Source organism: Rhinopithecus roxellana, chromosome 18 (genome assembly GCF_007565055.1).
Source record: "Rhinopithecus roxellana isolate Shanxi Qingling chromosome 18, ASM756505v1, whole genome shotgun sequence".
NCBI classification, from domain to species: Eukaryota; Metazoa; Chordata; class Mammalia; order Primates; family Cercopithecidae; genus Rhinopithecus; species Rhinopithecus roxellana.
This window is the reverse complement of record NC_044566.1, coordinates 47,294,111-47,318,644: the sequence shown is the minus strand read 5'-3', so window position 1 is coordinate 47,318,644 and position 24,534 is coordinate 47,294,111. Positions and strand designations below refer to the sequence as shown.

At 45.9% G+C, this 24,534-nt stretch overlaps 1 protein-coding gene and 2 non-coding genes across 4 annotated transcripts; all 3 read right to left on the bottom strand.

Annotated features, from left to right (window-relative positions):
* Nucleotides 1-4,657: 4,657 nt before the first annotated feature.
* LOC115894643 lies at nucleotides 4,658-4,791 on the bottom strand. The gene has a single exon (XR_004054788.1). It is a non-coding gene; the product is annotated as a small nucleolar RNA SNORA31 (small nucleolar RNA).
* A 418-nt stretch (nucleotides 4,792-5,209) lies between these two features.
* On the bottom strand, nucleotides 5,210-9,703 carry TPT1 (tumor protein, translationally-controlled 1). 2 transcript variants are annotated; one of them, XM_010368051.2, is made up of 6 exons: nucleotides 9,377-9,703; nucleotides 9,050-9,123; nucleotides 8,337-8,527; nucleotides 7,836-7,941; nucleotides 7,014-7,130; nucleotides 5,210-5,727 (listed from the first exon to the last, which is right to left on the bottom strand). In XM_010368051.2, exons 1-6 carry the CDS (start codon nucleotides 9,402-9,404, stop codon nucleotides 5,725-5,727), a joined length of 519 nt encoding a protein of 172 aa, XP_010366353.1. In that variant the 5' UTR covers nucleotides 9,405-9,703; the 3' UTR covers nucleotides 5,210-5,724. The 2 variants fall into 2 exon arrangements, with proteins under 2 accessions (XP_010366353.1, XP_030777860.1); XM_030922000.1 differs by lacking the exon at nucleotides 9,050-9,123 and having other exon boundaries at nucleotides 9,377-9,546.
* Nucleotides 5,817-5,944, bottom strand: LOC115894642. The gene has a single exon (XR_004054787.1). It is a non-coding gene; the product is annotated as a small nucleolar RNA SNORA31 (small nucleolar RNA).
* Nucleotides 9,704-24,534: the final 14,831 nt, after the last annotated feature.

Here is a 24,534-nt window from a genome sequence, read left to right as displayed (position 1 = left end):
AGGTTCTCATGGCCCAACATATGGAGGAAACTTCAATGCCAACTTCCAGGCTCAATTATTTGAAACTATGTGTAACTGCACCAATCTACAGGCTCTCAAAAAATAAACTAGAATGTTCTGGTCGTTAAAAATATGCCCCTACAGTAGTAAAATCTGTTTTGAACTGCTGACATGCACAGGGGCCTGATTTATCATTGCTGCATTGACTAAGGGATAGACTTGGAGGATTTCAGTGGGATAAATAGAAACTATCAGCACTATTATGATTTTTAACTAATCTACAAGCTCCACGTTTAGAGTGTAGCCAATTGAGATGGCTAGCATAGCAGCCAAGTTCTATGTAATGGAAGGTATGTGGCACCTCTTTCTCTTGCAAGAGACAAGGCCTCCCTCTGTTACCCAGGCTGGAGTGCAGTGTTACAGCCATTAACTCACCCCGAGCTCAAACTCCTGGGCTCAAGTGATTCTCCCTCCTCAGCCTCCCAAATAGTTGGGATTACAGGCATGAGCCACTGTGCCTAGCTATGGCACCTTTTTCTTTACTTGCTTTATGTTAAAATTAAAAACACTTTAATCAAGGCCTTTTCCTTTGGAATGATGAAATATTAAATGTTTCCAGAAACCTCAAGTTGCACTCACAGTTCTTATAGTCTCTAGAAACACATGCCAATTACCACAAAGCTGGAACTGGCGTGTGTTTCTTTATAGTAGTGACCTACCAGTTATAAATTAGTAAATTCTCCTGGTTTTAGTTCCATTTTACTGAGTATTCTGCTGCCAGCCAGTCACTCCAGTCCACCTGTGTGCACACACATATATCCTTAAGGATGCTTTGTTATCAGTGTTTTCTCAAGTTGGTTGAGATTTATTGCTCGTCTTGCAATTTTACCATAATTATCATCACCAGTTTAGTTTTTTTTTTTTTTTTTTTTTGAGACGGAGTCTCGCTGTGTCGTCCAGGCTGGAGTGCAGTGGCCGGATCTCAGCTCACTGCAAGCTCCGCCTCCCGGGTTCCCGCCATTCTCCCGCCTCAGCCTCCGAGTAGCTGGGACTACAGGCGCCGCCACGACGCCCGGCTAGTTTTTTGTATTTTTAGTAGAGACGGGGTTTCACCGTGTTAGCCAGGAGGGTCTCGATCTCCTGACCTCGTGATCCACCCGCCTCGGCCTCCCAAAGTGCTGGGATTACAGGCTTGAGCCACCGCGCCCGGCCACACCAGTTTAGTTTGCAGTAAGTTACTGACAGTCGCTGCAGTTCAGAATGAATTTACATCAACACAAATCTAGTGACTTAACCAGAGTTTGAAACTCCTAAGGATCCAAATGAGTAATTCACTCCTATTACTGAAGCAGATGCACACATAATAAAAAACCATATACCTGTATTATATTTCATGCCCGCGACTGTTAGTCTCGAGTGCATTTTAATTAGGCTTTCTTTCCCACTACTGAAATCCAACGATAGTCAAGTTTACCACCATCAGTCCTCATATTACTTAAGTACTTTGCAACAGGTAACCCTGTTGACTGCTTCCTCCTTCCTAAAACTTTTTCCACCTGACCTCTGGGAGGCCCTCCCTTGGTTTTTACCTCAGGGGCAGTTCCTTCTTTTTTTAAAAAATTTTAAACTCTTATTTTTGAGATAAGTGTCTCGCTGTCGCCCAGACTGGAGTGTAGTGTATGATCACAGCTCACTGCAGCCTCAACCTCTCGAGCTCAGCTCCCTGAATAGCTGGGACTACAGATGCCCAATTAATTTTTTTAGGTCTTGCTATGTTGCCCAGGCTGGTCTCAAACTCCTGACCTCAAGTGATCCTCCCTCTTCAGCCTCCCAAAGTCCTGGGGTTACAGGCATAAGCCACGGTGCCTGGCTAAATTTGAGATGGGGTCTCCCTGTGGTGCCCAGGCTGGCCTTAAACAATCCTACCATCTCAGCCTTCTGAGTACAAGTGCAGTGGGAGCACCCCTTAATTACTTTTGTTGGTTTCTCTTTGTGTCAACCAATCTCATGTTGGAATGCAAAGTCTATCCTCACTCTCCAAATGACGTTATCCAGTATCATGACTGTTAATGTCTATTGGTATCTTCCCACTCTGTCTATAGAGTTCTCCAGCTTTGACTTCTCTGAAGAATCAGCATCCCAAACTTAACACATCCAAAACAAACAAAACTCAATTTCCCATCTCAGTGCCAACTCCTTTCTTCCAAATGCTCAGTCCAAAATACTTGATATCAACATGAAATCCATCCTTTCACCCATTAGCATATCCTGTTGTCTCTATCTTCCATTTCCTACCACCTCAGTCTACTACCCTAGACTAAACCATTATCATCTTTGCCTTTAAAACACATTATACACAACTATTCTATGCTTTTACCCTGCTGCCTGGCAGCCCAAGTGATCCTTTGACAATTTTGAGATGTATCATGTAACTCTTCCGCTCAGAGCGCCTGTGGTTTTGAGGTCTGGTCTTCCTTTCTTGTGCACTCACGCTGCTTTACAACCCTTCCCGTCTTCTTGAGTTAGCAAAGCAGCCACTTTCTTCCCAGAACACATCACACTCCAGACCAATTGCTGTTGTCTTGGCCTGGAATGGTTTGTCCTGATATCCACATGGCCTACTTCCACGCCTTCGTTTGTTTTCAAATGTCACATTACAAGGATCTAGAAAAGTCCTCTAACACCTCTTGCTCCACTCTGGAGAACTTGAACAAAACCTAGGGCCCACAGGCTACTAAAGCATGCCTGTATTAAACTTGCTTCAAAGACAAAATGTTATGAGCTTTCTGATGTGCACGTCCTTATTCTTGCCCAAAACATCTTGACCCTAGGAATAACCAGAAAAAGACATAACAAGGTCTGAGAAGATTCTCTCTGGAATCTTCAAAGGTTTATCATGAGGTAAACAGCCAGGGTTGATCACTTCTGGCTTAAATAGACATGATAAAATACTATGTCCCAACCTTGATTGGATCTGGATGTTGGGAAAACAGCTAAGAGCAAAAGACAACTTGGGAAACAGGGGCTCTTCTTGCAGAACTGAAAATTTTCAAACCAAGTTGGAGCAGTGGAGTCCACAAAGCCTCTGAATTGCTACTTGCCTGCTGTTTCAGGCTTCCAAGGCTAGTTCACCAATTAGCTTCCATCTCTCATCTCAAGGTCCTCTCCACTATCCTGGTTTTCCCAGCTTTGACCACTGCCTGAAATCTCCCTTCCTGCTATCGTTTCAGCGGACAAAATACCCTGCAGATGAGACTCAACACTTTTCATTACAATGTCAAATCAGAATGCTAAGCCAGGTGCAATGCCTCACACCTGTAATCCCAACACTTTGGAAGGCCAAAACAGGATCACTTGAGGCCAGTTTTCAGACCAGCCTGGGTCACATGGCATGTCCCCATCCCTACAAAAAAGACTATCAGAATGCTTAAAATTGCTATAAAGTTTTTTTTTTTTTTTTCCAGAAAGACATTTATTTCAGTATGAGCTAAAATGAAAAACATAGGAAACTAAATCTTCAACAATTGGGTAAATTTTTGTATAACAAAGGAATAATTCGACATTAAAAATGTGTATATTATAAAACTGTGTGTTAAATGAACGCGAATAAAAAACCGTAGAAGCAAAAAAATGAAATAAAAGTTAAAGAGGTAGAATTTTAAATAAAATATTGCCTTAAAAGTTATTTGAGGCTGGGCACAGTGCTCACGCCTGTAATCCCAACACTTTGGGAGGCTGAGGCGGGCGGATCACGAGGTCAGGAGTTTGAGACCAGCCTGGCCAACACAGTGAAACCCCGTCTCTAATAAAAATACAAAAATTAGCCGTGTGTGGTGGTGGGAGGCTGTAATCCCAGCTACTCGGAGGCTGAGGCAGGAGAATAGCTTGAAACTGGAAGGCAGAGGTTGCAGTGAGCCGCGATCACACCATTGCACTCCAGCCTGGGTGACAAGAGGGAGATTCCATCTCTCAACTGGGCCTTCAGTGCTGCCTAGCAGTCTCTCCAATTCTCTCTGGTAGCCACTTCAGGCATTTATGTTCCTCAAACTTTTCACTCCTCCTCCCACTTCTCAGCAGTTGACCTCTGCTTATTTCAGAGGGAAGATATAAAATTACTATAAAGTTTTAAGTTTCCAATACTTATTTAGGTTTGTTTCCAATCACGGGGGTGGGGGTTAACACGATTAATATCTGCCTCAGGTTTTGAACACTATGGACATAGTCTGGAATTTTGACACTAGGGCAAACTCCAGATCGCTCAAACCACTGTATTCACACGTTCAAACAGACCAGAGTTACCGGCTTGCTTTTAACCTTTTTTCCCAAGTGCAATCAACCAGGTAAGGCTGGTAGGAACTATTTCCCACAACTCACGTTTTGAAAATTCCCCTCCCACACTGGGCCTGTACTTTAGGAGGCTGAGGTGGGCAGATCTCGAGCTCAGGAGTTGAGACCACCCTGGGCAATTAAGTGATACTTGGTCTCTACAAAAGTTAGCTGGGCATAGGGGTGCATGCCTGTAGTCCCAGCAATTAGTGAGGATGAGGTGGGAAGATGGCTTGAGTCCAGGAGGCAGAGAATACAGTGAGCTGCTTGTGCCACTGCACTCCAAGCCTGGGTGACCAACCCTCCTCAAAAATTCTCTTCCCGTTTTTTCCCCTGTATTCCTCTATTCAATCTCAGCTGCCACAGTTAGACAGACGGAAAGCACAAGGACATGTTTTTCTTGCATCTGTAGTGGAAACCTTAGCAGCAGGTAGTAACTGCTCCAGGTCTGTCAAACAGATGCATTTTCATATTCATTCACACACCCGGTGTTTTCAGATACAATAGAGAGAACATTTTTAACCCTCTGCTCACCAGCCAGCCCACATTCTGTGTACCTTCATCTTTTAAATCACGGGCTGGCAAACTCACAGGCTCTAGTCTTAGACACAACTCTGCTCATGCAGCCACAACAGCCACAGTCAACCCACAAATGAATGAGCATAGCCACGTTTCAATAAAACTGGACACGAACTTAAATTCCATATCCCACAAGGTATTCTTTCCCCCTCAACCATTTAAAAAGGCAACCGACCACCTTCAAGTGTACAAAACAGGTGGTCGGACAGGCTAGTTTGCCAGTCCCTGTGCTCTAGTTAACAGGGAGTTTAACATTCATCCCAAGAGATTTGGCTCTATGTTAAATAAGCTGAGACAAAGTTGCTTCCACTGAATGAGTCTCTTTTTATTTTCTTGGTAATCTCTTCCAGTTAACTACTTCCGTTGTAGGTGATGAAATGCGTAAGGCTCCACACTTCAGATGTTGGCACTGCTATGAGCATGGTCTTTCCCTTTATTGCAACTCACAACCAAAACCTTTGATTCTTTTTTATATTCCAGTCCCAGAAGTAGTCTCCACTGTAGAAGTTAATTGATGAGTAGTAGCCTACAACCAGGCTCTAGCTCCTCCAGGAACACTACAGGATGAATTTAACTATGCATTAAACTAAAAGGCATTCTCTCAAATATTTGAGTTTAAATGCATTTTATTTTTAGACAACCTACATGACATGTTTTTCTTAAAAACAATGCCTCCACTCCAAATAAATCACGGTCAAAATAAATGAAGAGCTCAAGATGACATCAGTCCCATTTATCTTAAGTCCTGGTGTTGTGTGGATGACAAGCAGAAGCCAGTTACGATGACAGGTGATAGATCCAAAGTAGCTGCCAAATTTGTTACTGTAAAAACAAAAACTACATTAATATTTTTCAAACGTTACATTGCAAAAATTACCTTACCATTAACATAGCCTACATTTCTAGGCTATAGATGTATTCCCCAATTCAATCTGGGCCGCCACAAAGACAGACAGAAAGCGCAGGGATTTTTCTTTTGCATCCTAGTGCAAACCAAAAGAACAACAGTAAATTGTTCAAGGTCTATCAGTGGATGCAGAACACCCTTACCAAATCAGCGGTAGTTCATTTTCCAGAAGGCTGTGGCATGTACCACCCACACCCTGCTCTACCAACAAAAACCTCAGATACTCTATGAATAACCCCTTTGGTAAGTCATCTTACACTGTTCTAAGTAATCTGTCTATTGTTGACTCTTGACCTTGATTGTTCAGTATAGCCTTATGTTTATCTTCTTCCTAATTTATACAGAAGCCTATGACAACTAGGATAAAGAACGCCTTTGTTTCTGTACAGCTTCCAGCAGTTCCTTCCATAGGAGACACTGAGTTATTTCTATTAGTAAAGCAATTTGCATACCAGTCCAGCAGTCAGCTCTGTTTACTTAAAAGCTAGTACCGCACTAAGCTTTCAATGATCAGCTGCCAATTATCAGCAAACCAAAGTGAAAAACAGATACTGATCCATATACATACAACAAAACGGGATCGTGAAGGGAAAGTGAGGCCGTATCTAGAGGAAGATCAATCGTGTTCTTTGATCTCCTTCAGCATTCAAACTATACTTTATCTTTTTGAGACAGCGCTTCACTCTGTCGCCCAGGCTAGAGTGCCGTGGTGGGATCTCGGCTCACTGCAACCCCCGTCCCAGGTTTAAGTGATTTTCCTGCCTCAGCCTCTCCAGTAGCTGGCATTACAAGTGCCCGCCGCCATGCCTGGCTAATTTTTTGTATTTTTAGCAGAGATAGGGTTTCGCCATTTTGGCCAGGCTTGTCTCGAACTCCTAATCTCAGGTGATCCACCCACCTTTGCCTCCCAAAGTGCTGAAATTACAGGTGTGAGCCACCACACCCAGCCTAAACTGTACTTTATTATGCCCCATCTGCACTCAACGTTTTCCACAAACAAGGTCCTAAGCCTTTTCATACCCTAAGAATCTTTTACATATGAAACACAATTCTCTTGATCCCCAAAGAAAAAACTAAATCCATGTTTCAGAACACTATAAAACTCATTCTATCTCAGTGTCACAAAACGATTGGAAATCACATCTAAAATACCTTTTTTTTTTTACATTACTGATTTTAACCCACTCCCCCTTGTACTTACACATTTTTCCATTTCTAAACCATCCTTAAAGAAAATCATATATGGGGTGACACCATCCTCACGGTAGTCCAATAGAGCAACCATGCCATCTGGATTCATGTTTTCACCAATAAAGAACTTGGGAAGCAAAAAAATACCTAGAATTAGACCATTACATACAAGTATATGCCATTCCCTACAATACAAGGGAAGGTTTAGAACACCATAAAAATCAGGTGAACTCCAGTACCCAAAAGCACTGATGCCCACTTATCATAAACATCTGTTCACTGGGTTAAGGCACCTTACTAGTAACCTAAATAGAAAAATAATGTACAGAGCAATCCAGGAACACCAGGCTTTCTGGAAACCTTTACTCTCTCAGTCCTAAGTACAATCCCAAACCCTAGAACACGCTTATAAGGGAACATAAGGCTGACAGTGATAGAATATACCATACAGGTTGGAAGTATCTTATGGCCAGGAAATGCATGAAGCTGAAAAATTAGAGGAAAGGGAAAGCCACTGATATTTTCCAAAAGTAGAATTAACAAGCTCAGATATATCAGAAGGAGGACCAGTAGCAACGAGACACATGAGAATTGTAAACAGAAAACAAAGAACACTCAGGTGGTTAAGCAATTCAGGAGAAGAAAAACTGGGAAATGTCATCTGGGAAGCAAATTTTCAATCAAGAAGACAGGATTTGGAAACACCTGAGAGCTGGGAAAGCCACTTTCTACACCTTGAATACTAGTATAGAATTGAAGATTAATCAACTTAATTTTTGCTCTTGAAGTTAAAATTGTACAATCCTTTGATCCAAATACTTAAGGTATTTACCTGGTAGTTTTTGAAATTAGCAAGGATGTGCTTGATTTGTTCTGCAGCCCCTGTCATAAAAGGTTTTACTCTTTCTGGTCTCTGTTCTTCAAGTTTGCCTTTGATTCTAAAACAACATTTCATTAGCAGGTTGAAATACTGAATTTTCAGTAAAATCAATTTTTAAAGTAAAAAATACCCAGGCTTAAAAAAAGACAACATTGAAAAAGGCAACCAGCTGTTAAGACATTACTAGTTCACAGAAGGTGTCCTTCAAGAATGTTTACATTTCTTGTTGACTATTTTCAAAGTACTATTCTAATTCTAAAAGGAACCAGACTGCAGGCTTCAGTATGCTCACATTATAGAAAACCAACCATTCTTTTCAGTGAACTCATTAATAAAAAGGCAAAGACTTTCACAAAAGTATACCCATCCACTGCGAAAGAACCTCAAGAGTTAGCCCATCTTTAAATCCCTTAAAATTCTAGACATTAGCTAGGTACTGCCAATATCACTTACGATTTCATGTAATCTTTGATGTACTTCTTGTAGGCTTCTTTTGTGAAACTTGTTTCCTGCAGGTGATGGTTCATGACAATATCGACACCAGTGATTACTGTGCTTTCGGTACCTTCGCCCTCTGGGCCTTCAGCGGAGGCATTTCCACCAATGAGCGAGTCATCAATGTTACCTTCTGTCCTACTGACCATCTGCATTAAGAAAAAGCAATAGAGTTGCAAAAGACACAAACACATCCAAAGCACCTTCCATGCCAATAGTTCACGGATAAGAAGTATTCTTCGTTCTTGCTGAAAATCAAAAAAGCACCATTTTGGGAATAAAGTTGTGACCCGTGGATTTCTCAAAATGGCCCAACTTAAGAGTTGTCTGTTGGCCAGAACAAAAAAAGTTGTTCATTAAAAGTTGTTTCCAGTTGCGGGCCTGTGGTGCCTCTGGTTGATAAGTAGCGACCCGGCACACACGAAAGGGCTCGGGACTCCTAAGCCGGAGGCATCGTGTCCCGGACAACCCCAGGAGGATGGGCGCCGAGGCGGCGGGCCTATTTCCAGGATCAGCTCCGCCTCCAGTTTTCTAGAAAAACCCAAGCCCGGAAAGAGCGTCTCCTCCGCCAGGAGGCGGCGGGGAGGATTGCACAACCTCAGGCGGGGGAGCGGCGGAAACCCGAGCCTGCTCGGCCCGGCCTCCCCCACGCGCAGGCCCGACCGACTCACCTTCCCCTCCACCTCCAGGCACAGCCCGTCCGCGATCTCCCGGATCTTGTAGATGTCGGAGAACATCTCATCGTCTGCCGGATACACACAGCCGCCCGTCACCGCGCGCCCGGCGCCATTTCCCGCATTTCCCGCGCCGGCGGCCGCACGCGGTTTCTGCCTCTCCCGAGCGCAACAGAGCCGGGCGCGAGCCCCGGGCACCGATCCCTCCGCGCTCGGCTAAGGCCGTCGGAGTTCCCTGGACCCGCGACCCCGGCGCCTTCCCCGCCCCCACCCGCACCCCAGACCCCCATGTGCTGCAGTAAGGATAGTGCAGTGAGGACTCACGGCTGATGAGGTCCCGGTAGATAATCATGACGGCGACTGAAGGGAGACGACGGCGGCGCTAGCTTAGCAGGAGCCCGAAACTCGGAGCGAGCGCGATGCAGCCGGAGCGGCGCTCGGGGGGAGGGGGGAACGGGCGGAAAAGGCCGACTCAGCCGCTCCCCAACCTCATATAGAGGGCACGTCCCTCTACGTCATCGTCCGCTGCGCCTCCGGAAGCGACGCAGGCGGTGACGTGGCACGAAGAGCCGCGCGGGGGCGGGGCCACAGCGGGGGCGAGTCGGGGAGGTGAGCATCCGGGGACTTGACGCGGAGACACAAGGTTCTGTTACACTGGACACGGTAGTAGGTGGGGGTGGGGGCGGATAGGTGCGCGCGCAGCGTGGGAGGAGGCCAACTCTTGGGGTGCTCCCTATCCCTGTGTGGGCGGAGCGGGGGAAGCGGAGTCTGATGGACCCGGCTCCTCCCTACCCCACTGGGCTACCCGGAGAGGTGCTGGGGGCTAGGTGGGGCTCAGAGAAATTAAACTTTCGCCCTGCGCCTTGTCCAGCCTAGGTTCCACCCTTTTTTGGGAACCTGAGTATCAACCGATGTAGGGGAACATGGCATTTAGGGAGAGTCAGGCCCTCTGGCCTGGGGGAGATCTCGGGACTGCCCGAGGGCCTCTGACAACTTTTCACATCTACCCCTGGCGTTTTTCGGACGCCTTTGTGGGGGCAGCGCTGAGTCCGGGTAGTGAGACCCGAGTTGTCCAGCTCGGCCCCTGGGGAATAATCGTGGGGGGCGCAGGGTTTGTGGGAAGGGACTTGGAGAGAAGGGAAGATGTCACGGGAGTTTGCATAGGGTTTCCATGTGTTCCAATTTTGTCCCTTAATTGAAAGCTTGTGGCATTCTGTGGCGGACAGCTACGGAGCTAGCTCTTTACTGTTTCCCACTTGGTCTTGGAAAAGTACGTTGTCACTTTAAGATGAAGTTGAAATTTTATCTTAGGTGCTAGAGGGTCAAACAAAGGGAGTTTCCCACCTGCCCCACCTGTTCTTTGGAGGACTTTACACCGAATTACTAAGTATTGAAACAAAACAGGTCCTGCATGGTAGCTCATGCCTGTAATCCCAGAACTTTGGGAGGCAACTACTGAAACCCTGTCTCTACACACACACACACACACACACACACACACACACGCAAATTAAAAATTAACTGGGTGCGGTGGTGCCTGCCTGTAATCCCAGCTATTAGGGAAGCTGAGCTGGGAGGATTGCTTCAGCCCAGGAGTTGGAGGTTACACTGAGCTATAATTGCACCACCGCGCTCCAGTCTGGATGACAGAGCAAGACCTTGGCTCAATAACAAAACAAAACTTCAATATTTAGTCACATCCTCACATCTTTGGCATAAGGCAAAGATATATGCTAGTATGAAGTCTGAAAGCTTGTTCCATTTCACAAATGTTTTGTGCTCTGTATCCCTTAGAACTAGGATATGCACGAAGATCCCAATTGTGAACAAGTTCGATCCAGTCTTACTCTCATAGAAGTGTTCATTTTGGTAAATCAAAGTATCAGACAATTACAATACATTAACAATTGTTCATAAATCCAGTAATATAGCATTCACCAGAGTAAGAATGCAACCCTTGGGAAAGAGCAGGACACAGGATGGCAGTTGGAATGATGGAAAAGTCAAAATGCAAGAGCCAAGAAATTGACCCCTTTAAGAAGATGGGGGGACTGGGTGCGGTGGCTCACACCTGTAATCCCGGCACGCGCCAGTAATCCCAGCTACTCGGGAAGCTGAGGCAGGAGAATCGTTTGAACCGGGGAAGCGGAGGTTGCAGTGAGCGGAGATCGCGCCATTGCACTCCAGCCTGGGCAACAAGAGTGAAACCCCGTTATCATAAAGAAAAGAAAAAGAAAAAGAAAAAAAGATGGAGATCTTGGATGGAAAACTCCAGAGGACATTGGGCAACTGGGAGGAAGCTAAAAATGGGGTGAAAGGGGAAAAAAAAGAAGATGGGGGTCTTGGATAGAAAACTCCAGGGGACATTGGGCAACTGGGAGGAAGCTAAAAATGGGATGAAAGGGATCCGAAAATAAATGGATATCTTATGACACATGGTCAGTGAAGGCTCTCTGAAACCTCATTTCTGGAATGTATGAGATGATTATCACACATTAATACTGTGTGAACATACTTTTTTCCAGATTATTACAGTATAATTATTTTCTACCCCCTCCCCCCCGCCCCACCCAGCCGGAGTCTTGCTCTATCGCCCAGGCTGGAGTGCCGTGGCATGATCTTGGCTCATTGCCACCTCTGACTCCTGGGTTCAGGCGATTCTCCTGCCTCAGCCTCCTGAGTAGCTGGGATTGCAGGTGCCTGCCACCACTCCCGGGCAATTGTTTTGTATTTTTAGTAGAGACGGGGTTTCACCATGTTGGCTATGCTGGTCTCAAACTCCTGAGCTCAGGCAATCCACCCGCCTCGGCCTTCCAAAGTGCTGGGATTACGGGCGTGAGCCATTGCGCCCGGCGAGTATAATTATTTTCCTCAGTTTTAATATTTCCAAACTACTCAGAAATATTATCATTGACCCATGCAGTACCCTCAAACATCAGTCTCACCTGTCCAATCTCATATTCAGGTCGAAACATTTCTTCAAGCTTTATAAAAATATAGTCGTGGTGAAAAAAAGTACTGAAGTTAGAGTCAAGGCACCCTAGATTAAAATCTTGCCTTTGGCCGGGCGCGGTGGCTCACGTTTGTAATCCCAGCACTTTGGGAGGCCGAGGCAGGTGGATCACTTGAGGTCAGGAGTTCGAGACCAGCCTGGCCAACATGGTGAAACCTAGTCTCTACTAAAAATACAAAAATTAGCCGAGCCTAGTGGCGGGCGCCTGTAATCCCAGCTACTCGGGAGGCTGAGGCAGGAGAATCACTTGAACCTGGGAGGCGGAGCTTGCAGTGAGCCGAGATTGCACCACTGCACTCCAGACTGGGCGACAGAGCCACTCTGTCTCAAACTACAAAAAACAACAAAAAGTTTAATGATAAAATTGCAGGCTCTGAAAAGAAAAGATCTTGAACACCCAACCCCCGAGAATAAACAGACAGTTGAGAAATAATTTAGTGAATAGTGAACAACTTTATTTAAAATGAAATCAGATAGAATGGAAAAGAAAAATCACATATAAAGGTGAATCACAGTAAAGGTAAGTATTTTGTGAAACTTTTATTTTATGTTATTATTTTTTGTGACTGAATCTCGCTTTGTTGCCCAGGTTGGAGTGCAGTGGTGCCATCTCGGCTCACTGCAACTTCTGGCTCTCAGGCTCAAGTGATTCTCCTGCCTCAGCCCCCTGAGTAGCTGGGATTGCAGGCACCTGCCACCACTCCCAGGTATGTTTTAGATTTATGTTATGTATGAATGTACTAGATCCCACATATATTTCTTCCTGTGGATATAAGTCAAATGTTTTGAAATCCATTGACTTGGGCAAATTTTCTTTTCAAATATTATTACTTGGCACCATAAACTGTTCAGTTTCAGCAAATGATTTTTTTTTTTTAATGGCCCCAATATTTTGCGAATACTTATATTTGACTCTAGCTCATTTGGACAATTTTTGCCAGAAAGAGAAAACAGCCAAGTGGAGATCTGGCATGCTGTGTAGGGGCTGAGAGAAGTGTGATCATTCTGACCCTATATTAGCAGGAAACTGCTCAACAGTCAGGTCTCGGAAGTAAGTTGAGGCAACTGCAGGAGGGCTGCATGGCGGGAAAGAAATTGCTGAGAACAGGCTGGGTGAGCTGGCTCATGCCTGTGATCCCAGCACTTTGGGAAGTGAAGTTGGGCAGATCACTTGAGGTCAGGAGTTTGAGATCAGCCTGCCCAACATGGTGAAACCTCGTCTCTACTAAAAATAATAAAATTAGCCGGGCATCATGGTAGGCGCCTGTAGTCCCAGCTATTCGGGTGGTTGAGGCCTGAGAATTGCTTGAACCTGGGAGGTGGAGGTTGCAGTGAGTTGAGATTGCATCACTGCACTCTAGCTTGGGCGACAGAGTGAGACTCTGTCTCAAAAAAAAAAAAAAAAAAGAAAGAAATTGCAGAAAATTTATTTTTCTCCCCTACCTTTTTCACTACTGTCCTTGACTAGTTAGAAAAAAAAAAAAAAAAAGCCGGCCGGGCGCAGTGGCTCATGCCTGTAATACCAGCACTTTGGAAGGCGCGGTGGGTGGATCACCCGAGGTCAGGAGTTTAAGACCAGCCTGGCCAACATGGTGAGACCCTGTCTCTGTTAAAAATACAAAAATTAGCTGGGCGCGGTGGCAGGCGCCTGTAATCCCAGCTACTGGGAAGCCTGAGGCAGGAGAATCACTTGAACCTGGGAGGCGGAGGTTGCAGTGAGCCTAGATCATGCCACTCTGCTCCAGCCTGGACAGGCCAAGGTGGGAAGCTCACTTCAGGCAGAGTTTGAGACCAGTCTGGGCAACATAGCGAGACCCCATCTCTATGGAAAAAAAAAAATTCGTTGAAAACACCTCAGCCAGGCGCAGTGGCTCACGCCTGTAATCCCAGCACTTTGGGAAGCCGAGGCGGGCGGATCACGAGGCCAGGAGATCGAGACCATCCTGACACGGTGAAACCCTGTCTCTACTAAAAATACAAAAAATTAGCTGGGTGCAGTGGCGGGCGCCTGTAGTCCCAGCTACTCGGGAGGCTGAGGCAGGAGAATGGCGTGAACCCGGGAGGCAGAGCTTGCTGTGAGTGGAGATCGCGCCACTGTACTCCAGCCTGGGTGACAGAGCAAGACTCTGTCTCAAAAAAAAAAAAAAAAAAAAAGAAAGAAAACACTTCAGTTTTCTCTCCCTCTGAAAAAGAAGCTACTGTCTGTAGAAACAAAAGACATAGACTTCGCTCAAATTGCTGCTCTCTCCACAGGCCATCCTTGACCATCATGTTTAAAATTACAATCCCTGCCTCTTGGAAATCCCTATGTTTTTGGTTGTTTTCCTTTTGAGACAGGATCTCATTATGTTGCCCAGGCTGTGAAGTGGCGCAATTGCAGCTCATTGCAGCCTCTGCCTCCCTCCTCAGCCTCCCGAGTAGCTGGGACTACAGACACATGCCACCATGCCTGGCTAATTTTTCTATTTTTGGTAAAGTCAGGGTTTCGCCATGTTGCCTGTGCTGGTCTTGAACTCCTGGCCTCAAGTGATCCGCCCACCTTGGCCTTTAAAAGTGCTGAGATTACAGGCATGAGCCGCCATGCCTGGCTTTTCTTTTATCCCAAATTTTTCTTTGTGGGACTAATCATTAACCAACATGTTCTTTTTCTTTTTTCTTTTTTTTTTTTTTTTTGAGATGGAGTTTTGCTCTTGTTGCCTGGGCTGGAGTGCAATTGCGCAATCTTGGCTCACTGAAACTTCCACCTCCCAGGTTCAAGTGATTCTCCTGCCTCAGCCTCCCTAGTAGCTGGGATTAGAAGCATGCGCCACCACACCCGGCTAATTTTGTAGTTTTAGTAAAGACAGGGTTTCTGCATGTTGGTCAGGTTGGTCTCGAACTCCCGACCTCAGGTGATCCACCCGCCTCAGCCTCCCAAAGTGCTGACATTACAGGTGTGAGCCACCATGCCTGGCCCCAACATGTTATTTTCTTATACTTATTTTATTTTCTGTCTCCCCTCCAGACAATGTAAGTGCCATGGAGGTAAAGAGAGTTTTTTGCTCACAGTTGTATTCCCAGTGGATGAAACCATGCCTATGGCTGGGTGCGGTGGCTCATGCCTGTAATCCCAGCACTTTGGGAGGCCAGGGTGGGCAAATCACTTCGGGTCAGGAGTTCGAGACCAGTCTGGCCAACATGGCAAAACCCCGTCTCTACTAAAAATACAAAAAATTGGCTGAGCCTGGTGGCATGTACCTGTAATCTCAGCTACTTGGGAGGCTAAGGCACAAGAGTCCCTTGAACCTGGGAAGTAGAGGTTGCAGTGAACCAAGATCATGCCACTGCACTCCAGCCTGGGTGACAGAATGAGACTCCGTCTCAAAAACAAAACAAAACAAACAACCCTCCCCCCCGAAAAAAAAAAAAAAAAAAAAAAAAAAAAACATAGAAAAGAGCTCTTCCCTGAGAGGAAGAAAAGTGGCCTAAGACATAGTTAAATCAAAAAAGCAAGTTGTAGAACAGTACAACCTGTACAGCACTCCTTCACTTAACACCCACATACACATGACGAAAACCAATAGACTGCTCTAGATATGTGTATATATTTACAAAAGCAAACATGAGAATCTAGAAGATTATGCATCAAACTGTTAACAGTGGCTAATTCTGGGAGGCAGCTGGGGAAAAGTGAGTGATCAAAGGGGAACTATAGCATTAATTGTTAATGCTTGGATATTTGCCCCAATAATGTTTCGAATATCCAAAATATTATTTTTCTCACAGATACCAAACATAGTAATGCAAATCAAGTATGTGGAAGTATTTATATCATGTATAAACAATATATAAGGAAAATGCACTAAAGAAATAAGCATGTATACCTGAAACAAGCTAAGGGAGGGCCATGCATACATTGCTGGCCCCGTGCAGTGGCTCATGCCTGTAATCCCAGCACTTTGGGAGGCTGAGGCAAAAGGATAGCTTGAGCCCAGGGTTTCAATACCAGCTTGGGCAATGTAGTAAGACCCCGCCTCTACTTTTAAAAATAAATAAATAAATAAATAAATTGTATGGCTGGGTTTTCTGATCACTTAAGCAGTATGTGAGTGTGAGTGTGTGTGCATGAGCACACACACGGGTGAACTAGCTTGATTTTTGAAAAATGGACCTATAAATTGTTTTACTAAAAATATCAGCAAGTCCTTATTTGGGAGTAGTGAAGAGGGGTTGGGTGGATGCTTGCCAACATGACGCAGGAGGAAGATAAATTATCTTTTTACTTTCCACGTTTTCAAGTGAAGAGTGTAGTGAGGTGGGAATTAGAGATAACAGAATTTGGAAAGCGTATTAATTTTTTTTCATTATGCTTTGCCTTGCTTGAAAAATTATTGCTAGCAGTTTTTAGAGTTCTATGTAGCACAGCTCCCTCAAACATTAAGGAGGCCATTGGTGCAAACCGAAAATACAAATAAGACAGTAAGGTGAAGCCAGGGGTAAGGATGATATCAAAGGATGTGTCATCAAGTCCTGCACAGTTGGCATAGGTAGACTTCACACAAGGCATTTCTTTCATGGGCCCTCATTATATGATTTAGTCTCAACAAAACCCCTACAGTGAATTTAGTAATGGGTTTCCTGTGGCTTATTCCTTTTCTTTTCTTTTCTTTTCTTTTCTTTTTTTTTTTTTTTTTTTTTTTTTGAGACAGAGTCTTGCCCTGTGGCCCAGGCTGGAGTGCAGTGGCCAGATCTCAGCTCACTGCAAGCTCTGCCTCCCGGGTTTACGCCATTCTCCTGACTCAGCCTCCTGAGTAGCTGGGACTACAGGCGCCTGCCACCTCGCCCGGCTAGTTTTTTGTATTTTTTAGTAGAGACGGGGTTTCACCATGTTAGCCAGGATGGTCTTGATCTCCTGACCTCGTGATCCGCCCGTCTCAGCCTCCCAAAGTGCTGGGATTACAGGCTTGAGCCACCGTGCCCGGCCCCTTCCCTTCCCTTCCCCTCCCCTCCCCTCCCCTCCCCTCCCCTCCCTTCCCTTCCCTTCCCCCGCTCTGTCGCCCAGGCTGGAGTGCAGTGGTGTGATCTCAGCTCACTGCAACCTCCACCTACCAGGTTCAAGCGATTCTCCTGCCTCAGCCTCCTGAGTACCTGGGATTACAGGCATGCGACACCACACCCAACTACTTTTTATATTTTTAGTAGAGACAGGGTTTCACCGTGTTCGTCAGGCTGGTCTTGAACTCCTGGCCTCGTGATCTGCCTGCCTTGGCCACTCAAAGTGCTGGCATTACAGGCGTGAGCCACCACGCCTGGCCGGTTTATATCTTTTTCCTTTTCTTTCTTTTTTTTTTGAGACGGAGTCTCGCTCTGACACCCAGGCTGGAGTGCAGTGGGGTGATGTCAGCTCACTGCAACCTCTGCCTCCCAAGTTCAAGCGATTCTCCTGCCTCAGCCTCCAAGTGGCTGGGATTACAGGTATATGCCACCACACTGGCTAATTTTTTGTATTTTTAGTAGAGACGGGGTTTCACTGTGTTAGCCAGGATGGTCTCCATCTCCTGACCTCGTGATCTGCCCGCTTTGGCCTCCCAAAGTGCTGGGGTTACAGGCGTGAACCACTGTGCCCAGCCCATTTCTTATAACTTTCTTCAGTGTAGGCCTAACTTTCATATTCCATTCAGTAAAAATAAGTCTACTAGTGGACGGAACAAAGGGCTCCTGCCTCACAGCTTTCTTTTTGTTTCTTTATTTTTTCTGTAATGAAGTCATAACTCACAGCTTCCTGTGGTCTGGATTGATCCACAGATAAAATTATTTCATGATCTGCAATGGACAGAATATTCGTCCAGCAATCTGCCAGAAATACTGCTTCAGAACAAAGACCTGAAGGGCAGAGAACGTTGGCACATACCCTCTAGGGAATCCCAAACCGTCCCCAAGATTTCTGCTGATGTTTGTATTGTCATAATCACTGATGACACATGGGAAGGAAGAGAGTGGATTACATCACAGCAATGGAACTTCAGATTAAACTCCGAGTGTCCCTGTGCTTAAAATATCGTCAGTCACCCACCGTGACTTCCCACAGTCCCCAACTCAGACCAGCTCACTGGCTCTTCTCTCTCTTTCTTCCTTAGCCCCACTCCCCATCAGTAGGAAAAAATAAGTGACAAATCCCTCATGTTTTCCCATAAAGAGGCAGCATATATATTCTCTTTTTCCTTCCTTCAAGGCCTCTCACTTTTATTACAGGTAACTTATTAAAATATTTTCCTGAAAGCAGTTCTTTCCCTAAAGGAGATTGTCTACAAGCACCAGAGTGTTTGATAAAAAATTAAGTAGTATTAGGCCAGGCTCTGTGGCCCACACTTGTAATCCTGGCACTTTGGGAGGCCAAGGTGGGTGGATCACTTGAGGTCAGGAGTTTGAGACCAGCCTGGCCAATATGGTGAAACCCTATCTTTACTACAAATACAAAAATTAGCCAGTTGTAGTGGCGGATACCTGTAATCCCAGCTACTCAGGAGGCTGAGGCAGGAGAATCGCTTGAACCTGAGAGGTGGAGGCTGCAGTGAGCCAAGATCATGCCACTGCACTCCAGCCTTGGCAACAGAGTAAGACTGTGTCTCAAAAAAAAAAAAAAAAAAAAAGTGTTTAAAGTTCCTGAAGAGAATAGTCAAAGCAAATTTTTAAACTTTAGAACACCTTTAATAACTGTCTTCTCATCAGTGACCTAAAATTGCTGATGCTTACCTATATGACCATGTTGGGGTCTTTGAGGGGCATTGTAATGGTGCCCTTATTCCTCACCAGGGTTCTGAAGCAATTAAGATATAAGAATAAGGAGGCAGCAGATGGAGACTAAAATGTCACCTTTACTACTGACAAAGGCTAGGTTGGAGGGCAGAGATTATATTTTTTTGAAAAAAAAATTTTTTTTGAGGCAGAGTCTCACTATTTTGCCCAGGCTTGTCTTGAACTCCTGAGCTGAGGCGATCCTCCCGCCTCAGCCTCCTGAGTAGTTGGGATTGCAGGTGTGAGCCACGACACCTGGCAGAAGTCAGAGACTCTGTGAGCAAATGACTTCCTAATCCTCTAAAAGACTTAACCCTAAAACGAGACAGACAGGCCTATAAACCTTACTACATAGAGGAGGGAGTGGTAGGCCAGCTCCCAACAGGAAAAAGGGAGAGGAAGAGGCTACACATGTCCAGTTTGTCCTTCCAGATTGCCAGATAGGTGACAAGGGGAAGGAGGCCATGGGAAAAGCAGATTCTCACAATGGAGTATGGTTGATTCCTTACAGCATCTCCTTTTGAAGTTAGAGAGAGTAGCTATACCTTAGGAAATCTGGCTGGACAATTAAACTGGGTTGATTAAGAATACATGCAGGAAGGCCGGGCGCGGTGGCTCAAGCCTGTAATCCCAGCACTTTGGGAGGCCGAGACGGGCGGATCACGAGGTCAGGAGATCGAGACCATCCTGGCTAAGAGTGAAACCCCGTCTCTACTAAAAAATACAAAAAAACGAGCTGGGCGAGGTGGCGGGTGCCTGTAGTCCCAGCTACTCGGGAGCCTGAGGCAGGAGAATGGCATAAACCCGAGAGGTGGAGCTTGCAGTGAGCTGAGATCCGGCCACTGCACTCCAGCCCGGGCGACAGAGCGAGACTCCGTCTCAAAAAATAAAGAAAGAAAGAAAGAAAGAAAGAAGGAAAGAAGGAAAGAAGGAAAGAAGGAAAGAAAGAATACATGCAGGATGAAAGTGGAGTTAGCTGGTACCCACCCCTGGGCCTTATGGTCGTGGAGGAGTTCGCTTAGTATCCTGGATGTGCTGGCGGTGGTGGGGGAAATACTTCTTTTCTTGGGCCCAATGTGCTCCAGGTGACCATGAACCTGCTGTGAACCTGTGGTGACGGAAGGTGAGAACGAGAAGGGGCCAGCTCTTGGGATTGGACATTAGTGGTTTCAGGTCATATCTGTGATGCTTATCCCGGTTTTTGTGTTTTGTTTTTGTTTTTGAGACAGGGTCTTACTCTGTGACCCAGGCTGGAGTGCAATGGCGCCAACACGACTCACTGCAGCCTCAACTTCCTGGGCTCAAGTGATTCTCACACCTCAGCCTCCCGAGTAGCTGAGACCACAGGTGTGCACCACTACGCCCCGCTAAATTTTCTATTTTTTGTCGAGATGGGGTTTTGCCATGTTGCCCAGGCTGGTCTCAAACTCCTTTGTGCAAGAGATCCACCTGCCCACCTCGGGCCTCCTAAAGTGCTGGGATTACAGGTGTGAACCATCCCACCTGGCTTGCTCAAAGAATAGTGAACGCTTCCTTGTTGTGCCAGGGGAAGTGGAGCAGTCATGACACAGGCTTGCAGAGCCTCGGGCTCGCAGCCACAGTCTTATACAAACTCACATCAAATGCTGATGGGGCCAGAGTCTGAAAGACATTAGCCAGACTAAGAAAAACAAGGCTTTGGAAATCTAAACATTTGAATTAACATTTTAAGCATGCTATGCCACCATGGTTCTCAAAGTGGTCTCCCAGACCTTTTCAGGGGTCTGCTATGTCAAAACTATTTTCATAATTAATACCAAGATGTTGTTTGCCTTTTTCATTCTTATTTTCTCACAAATGTTCCATGGAATTTTCCAGAAGCTACATGATGTCTGCTATTGCAATAGACTCAGTGCAGAAGCAGGTACAAAATTCAGCTGTTAGAGATATTTGAAAAAATGTAAAGCAATGCCACTCTTTTCGGTCTTTATTTTGAACATATGCCTATTTTCATTTAAATGTATTTATATTAACATGAAATGGGCTATTTATTGTTAATAAATAAATATTTTAATTTACTCTTCATTTTAGTATCTAATATGATACTAAAGTACCAATAGGGATCACTTAGATAAACAAAAGCTTTTGAAGGCCTCAATAATTTTTTTTTTTTTTTTTTTGAGACAGAGTCTCGCTCCATTGACCAGGCTGGAGTGCAGTGGCACGATCTCAGCTCACTGCAACCTCCACCTCCCAGGTTCAAGCGATTCTCCTGCCTCAGCCTCCCGAGTAGCTGGGATTACAAGCACCTACCACCACTCCTGGCTAATAAAGGCCTTAATAATTTTTAAAAGTGTAAAGAACTGGCTGGGTGCGGTGGGTCAAGCCTGTAATCCCAGCACTTTGGGAGACCGAGGTGGGCAGATCATGAGGTTGGGAGTTCAAGACCAGCCTGGCCAATATGGTGAAACCCCATCTCTACTAAAAATACAAAAATTAAGCCGGGAACAGTGGCTCACACCTGTAATCCGAGCACTTTGGGAGGCTGAGGCGGGTGGATCACCTGAGGTCAGGAGTTCAAGACCAGCCTGGCCAACATGGTGAAACCTCCATCTCTACTAAAATGACAAAAAATTAGTTGGATGTGGTGGCGGGCGCCTGTAATCCCAGCTACTCGGGAGGCTGAGGCAGGAGAATCACTTGAACGTGGGAGGTGGAGGTTGCAGTGATCCGAGATCGTGTACTTCAGCCTGGGCAACAAGAGTGAAACTCCATCTCAAAAATTATTAGCTGGGCTTGGTGGTGTGCGCCTGTAGTCCCAGCTACTACAGAGGTTGAGGCAGAAGAATCGCTTGAACCCAGGAGGCAGAGGTTGCAGTGAGCTGAGATCTTGCCATTGCACTCCAGCCTGGGTGACAGAGCCAGAATCCGTCTCAAAAAAAAAAAAAAAAAAAAGAACTAGCCAGGCACAGTGGCTCATGCCTGTAATCCCAGCACTTTTTTTTTTTTTTTTTTTTTTTTGAGACAGAGTCTCGCTCTGTCGCCCGGGCTGGAGTGCAGTGGCCGGATCTCAGCTCACTGCAAGCTCCGCCTCCCGGGTTTACGCCATTCTCCTGCCTCAGCCTCCAGAGTAGCTGGGACTACAGGCGCCCGCCACCTCGCCCAGCTAGATTTTTGTATTTTTTTAGTAGAGACGGGGTTTCACCATGTTAGCCAGGATGGTCTTGATCTCCTGACCTCGTGATCTGCCCATCTCGGCCTCCCAAAGTGATGGGATTACAGGCTTGAGCCACCGCGCCCGGCCTTTTTTTTTTTTTTTTTTAAAGACAGAGTCTCGCTCTGTTGCCCAGGCTGGAGTGCAGTGGCGCAATCTTGGCTCCCAGATTCAAGCAATTTTCCTGCCTCAGCCTCCCAAGGAGCTGAGATTGCAGGTGCCCGCCACCTTGCCCGGCTAATTTTTGTATTTTTAGTTGAGGCAGAGTTTCACCATGTTGGTCAGGTTGGTCTCGAACTCCTGATCTCAAGGGATCCACCTGCCTTGGCCTCCCAAAGTGCTGGGACTACAGGCATGAGCCACCACACCCAGCCAATCCCAGCACTTTGAGAGGCTGAGACAGGTGGATCCCTTGAGGTCAGGAGTTTGAGACCAGCCTGACCAACATGGTGAAACCCTATCTCTACTAAAAATACAAAAATTAGTCAGGCATGGTGGCGGGTGCCTGTAATAACCAGCTACTCAGGAGGCTGAGGCAGGAGAATCTCTTGAAGCCAGGAGGTGGAAGTTGCAGTGAGCCAAGATTGCGCCACTGCACTCCATTCTAGACAGCAGAGCAAGACTCTAGCTCAAAAAAAAAAAAAAAAAGAGAAAAGTTTAATGATCCTGGAACATTAGTGGCCAGGTGCAGCGGTTCATGCCTGTAATCCCAGCACTTTGGGAGGCTGAGGCAGATGGATCGTCTGAGCTCAGGAATTCGAGACCACCCTGGGCAATATGGTGAAACCCCACCTCTACTAAAATACAAAAAATTAGCCAGGTGTGGTGGTGTGTGCCTGTAGTCCCAGCTACTCGGGAGGCTGAGGCATGAGAATCACTTGAGCCTGGGAGGTAGAGATTACAGTGAGCTGAGATTGCGCCACTGCACTTGGGCTCAAGTGCAACTCACTTGGGCTATAGAGTGAGACTCTGTCTCAAAAAGAAAAAAAAAAAGTACATTGGTAGGACAAGCCAGTGAAATCCAAATTAGTTAGTAGTATTATAACAATCTTAGTTTCTTAGTTGGATAGTGTACTGTGGTTATATACAATGTTAACATTAGACAAAGTGGGTGAAGGGTATATGGGAACTCTGTGTTTTCTGACTCTTCTGTAAATTCTTTTTTGTTTGTTTGTTGAGATGGAGTCTCGCTCTGTCGCCCAGGCTGGAGTGCGGTGGTGCGATCTCGGCTCACTGCAAGCTCCACCTCCCGGGTTCATGCCATTCTCCTGCCTCAGCCTCCCAAGTAGCTGGGACTACAGGTGCCTGCCACCACACTGAGCTAATTTTTTGTATTTTTAGTAGAGACGGGGTTTCACCGTGTTAGCCAGGATGGTCTCGATCTCCTGACCTTGTGATCCGCCTGCCTCAGGCTCCCAAAGTGCTGGGGTTATAGGTGTGAGCCATTGTGCCCAGCCTTGTTTGTTTTTTTGAGATGGAGTTTTGCCCTTGTTGCCCAGGTTGGTGTGCAATGGTGCGATCTCAACTCACCGCAACCTCCGCCTCCCGGGTTCGAATGATTCTCCTGCCTCAGTCTCCTGAGTAGCTGGGATCACAGGCATGTGCCACCACACCCAGCTAATTTTGTATTTTTAGTAAAGACAGGGTTTCTCCATGTTGGTCAGGCTGGTCTCGAACTCCTGACCTGAGGTGATCCACCTGCCTCAGCCTCCCAAAGTGCTGGGATTACAGGCATGAGCCACCTCCCCTGGCCAGTTTTTTTTTTTTTTTTTTAAATCAAGACAAGTCTTAATATATTGTCTGGGCTGGTCTCAAACTCCTGGGCTAAAGCAGTCTTTCTGCCTCAGCCTCCCAAAGTGCTGGGATTACAGGTATGAGCCACTGTTTTTAAGGCTGGGCACTGTGTGGCTCACGCCTGTAATCCCAGCACTTTGGGAGGCTGAAGAGGAAGGATCACTTAAGGCCAGCAGTTTGAGAACAAGACTAGCCTGGGCAAAGAGTGAGACCCTCTCTCTACAAAAAAAATTTGAAAATTAGCCAGGTTTGGAGGTACATATATGTAGTCCCAGCTACTTGAGAGGTTGAGGTGGGAAGATTGCTTAAGCCTGGGAGGTTGAGGCTGCAGTGAGCCATGTTCATGCTACTGTACTCCAGCCTGGGTGACAGAGTGAAACCCTGTTTCAAAAAAAAAAAGTTTTTAAAAAGCATAAAAGACTTCCAAGACGAAAAAGTCTGAGAATTACTGGCCTACCATTATCCAAGCTGTAAGTCAGGATCTGGAAATATGCAGAAATGAAAGGTTAAAGAATACACACTAGCCAGGTGCACACAAGCAGGGTGTACCGTCAGCTGAGCAATTAGTTTTTATTATATGGACCCAGTCTTATAACTGCTCGTGTTTCCCTTCTCCCTTTGACTGCTAGCAAGCTCAGAGCCAAATTTGGGCTTATTTCTGTTAACAGGATCTTACAGAATGCTTTTAAGTTACAGCTTACTCCTGGT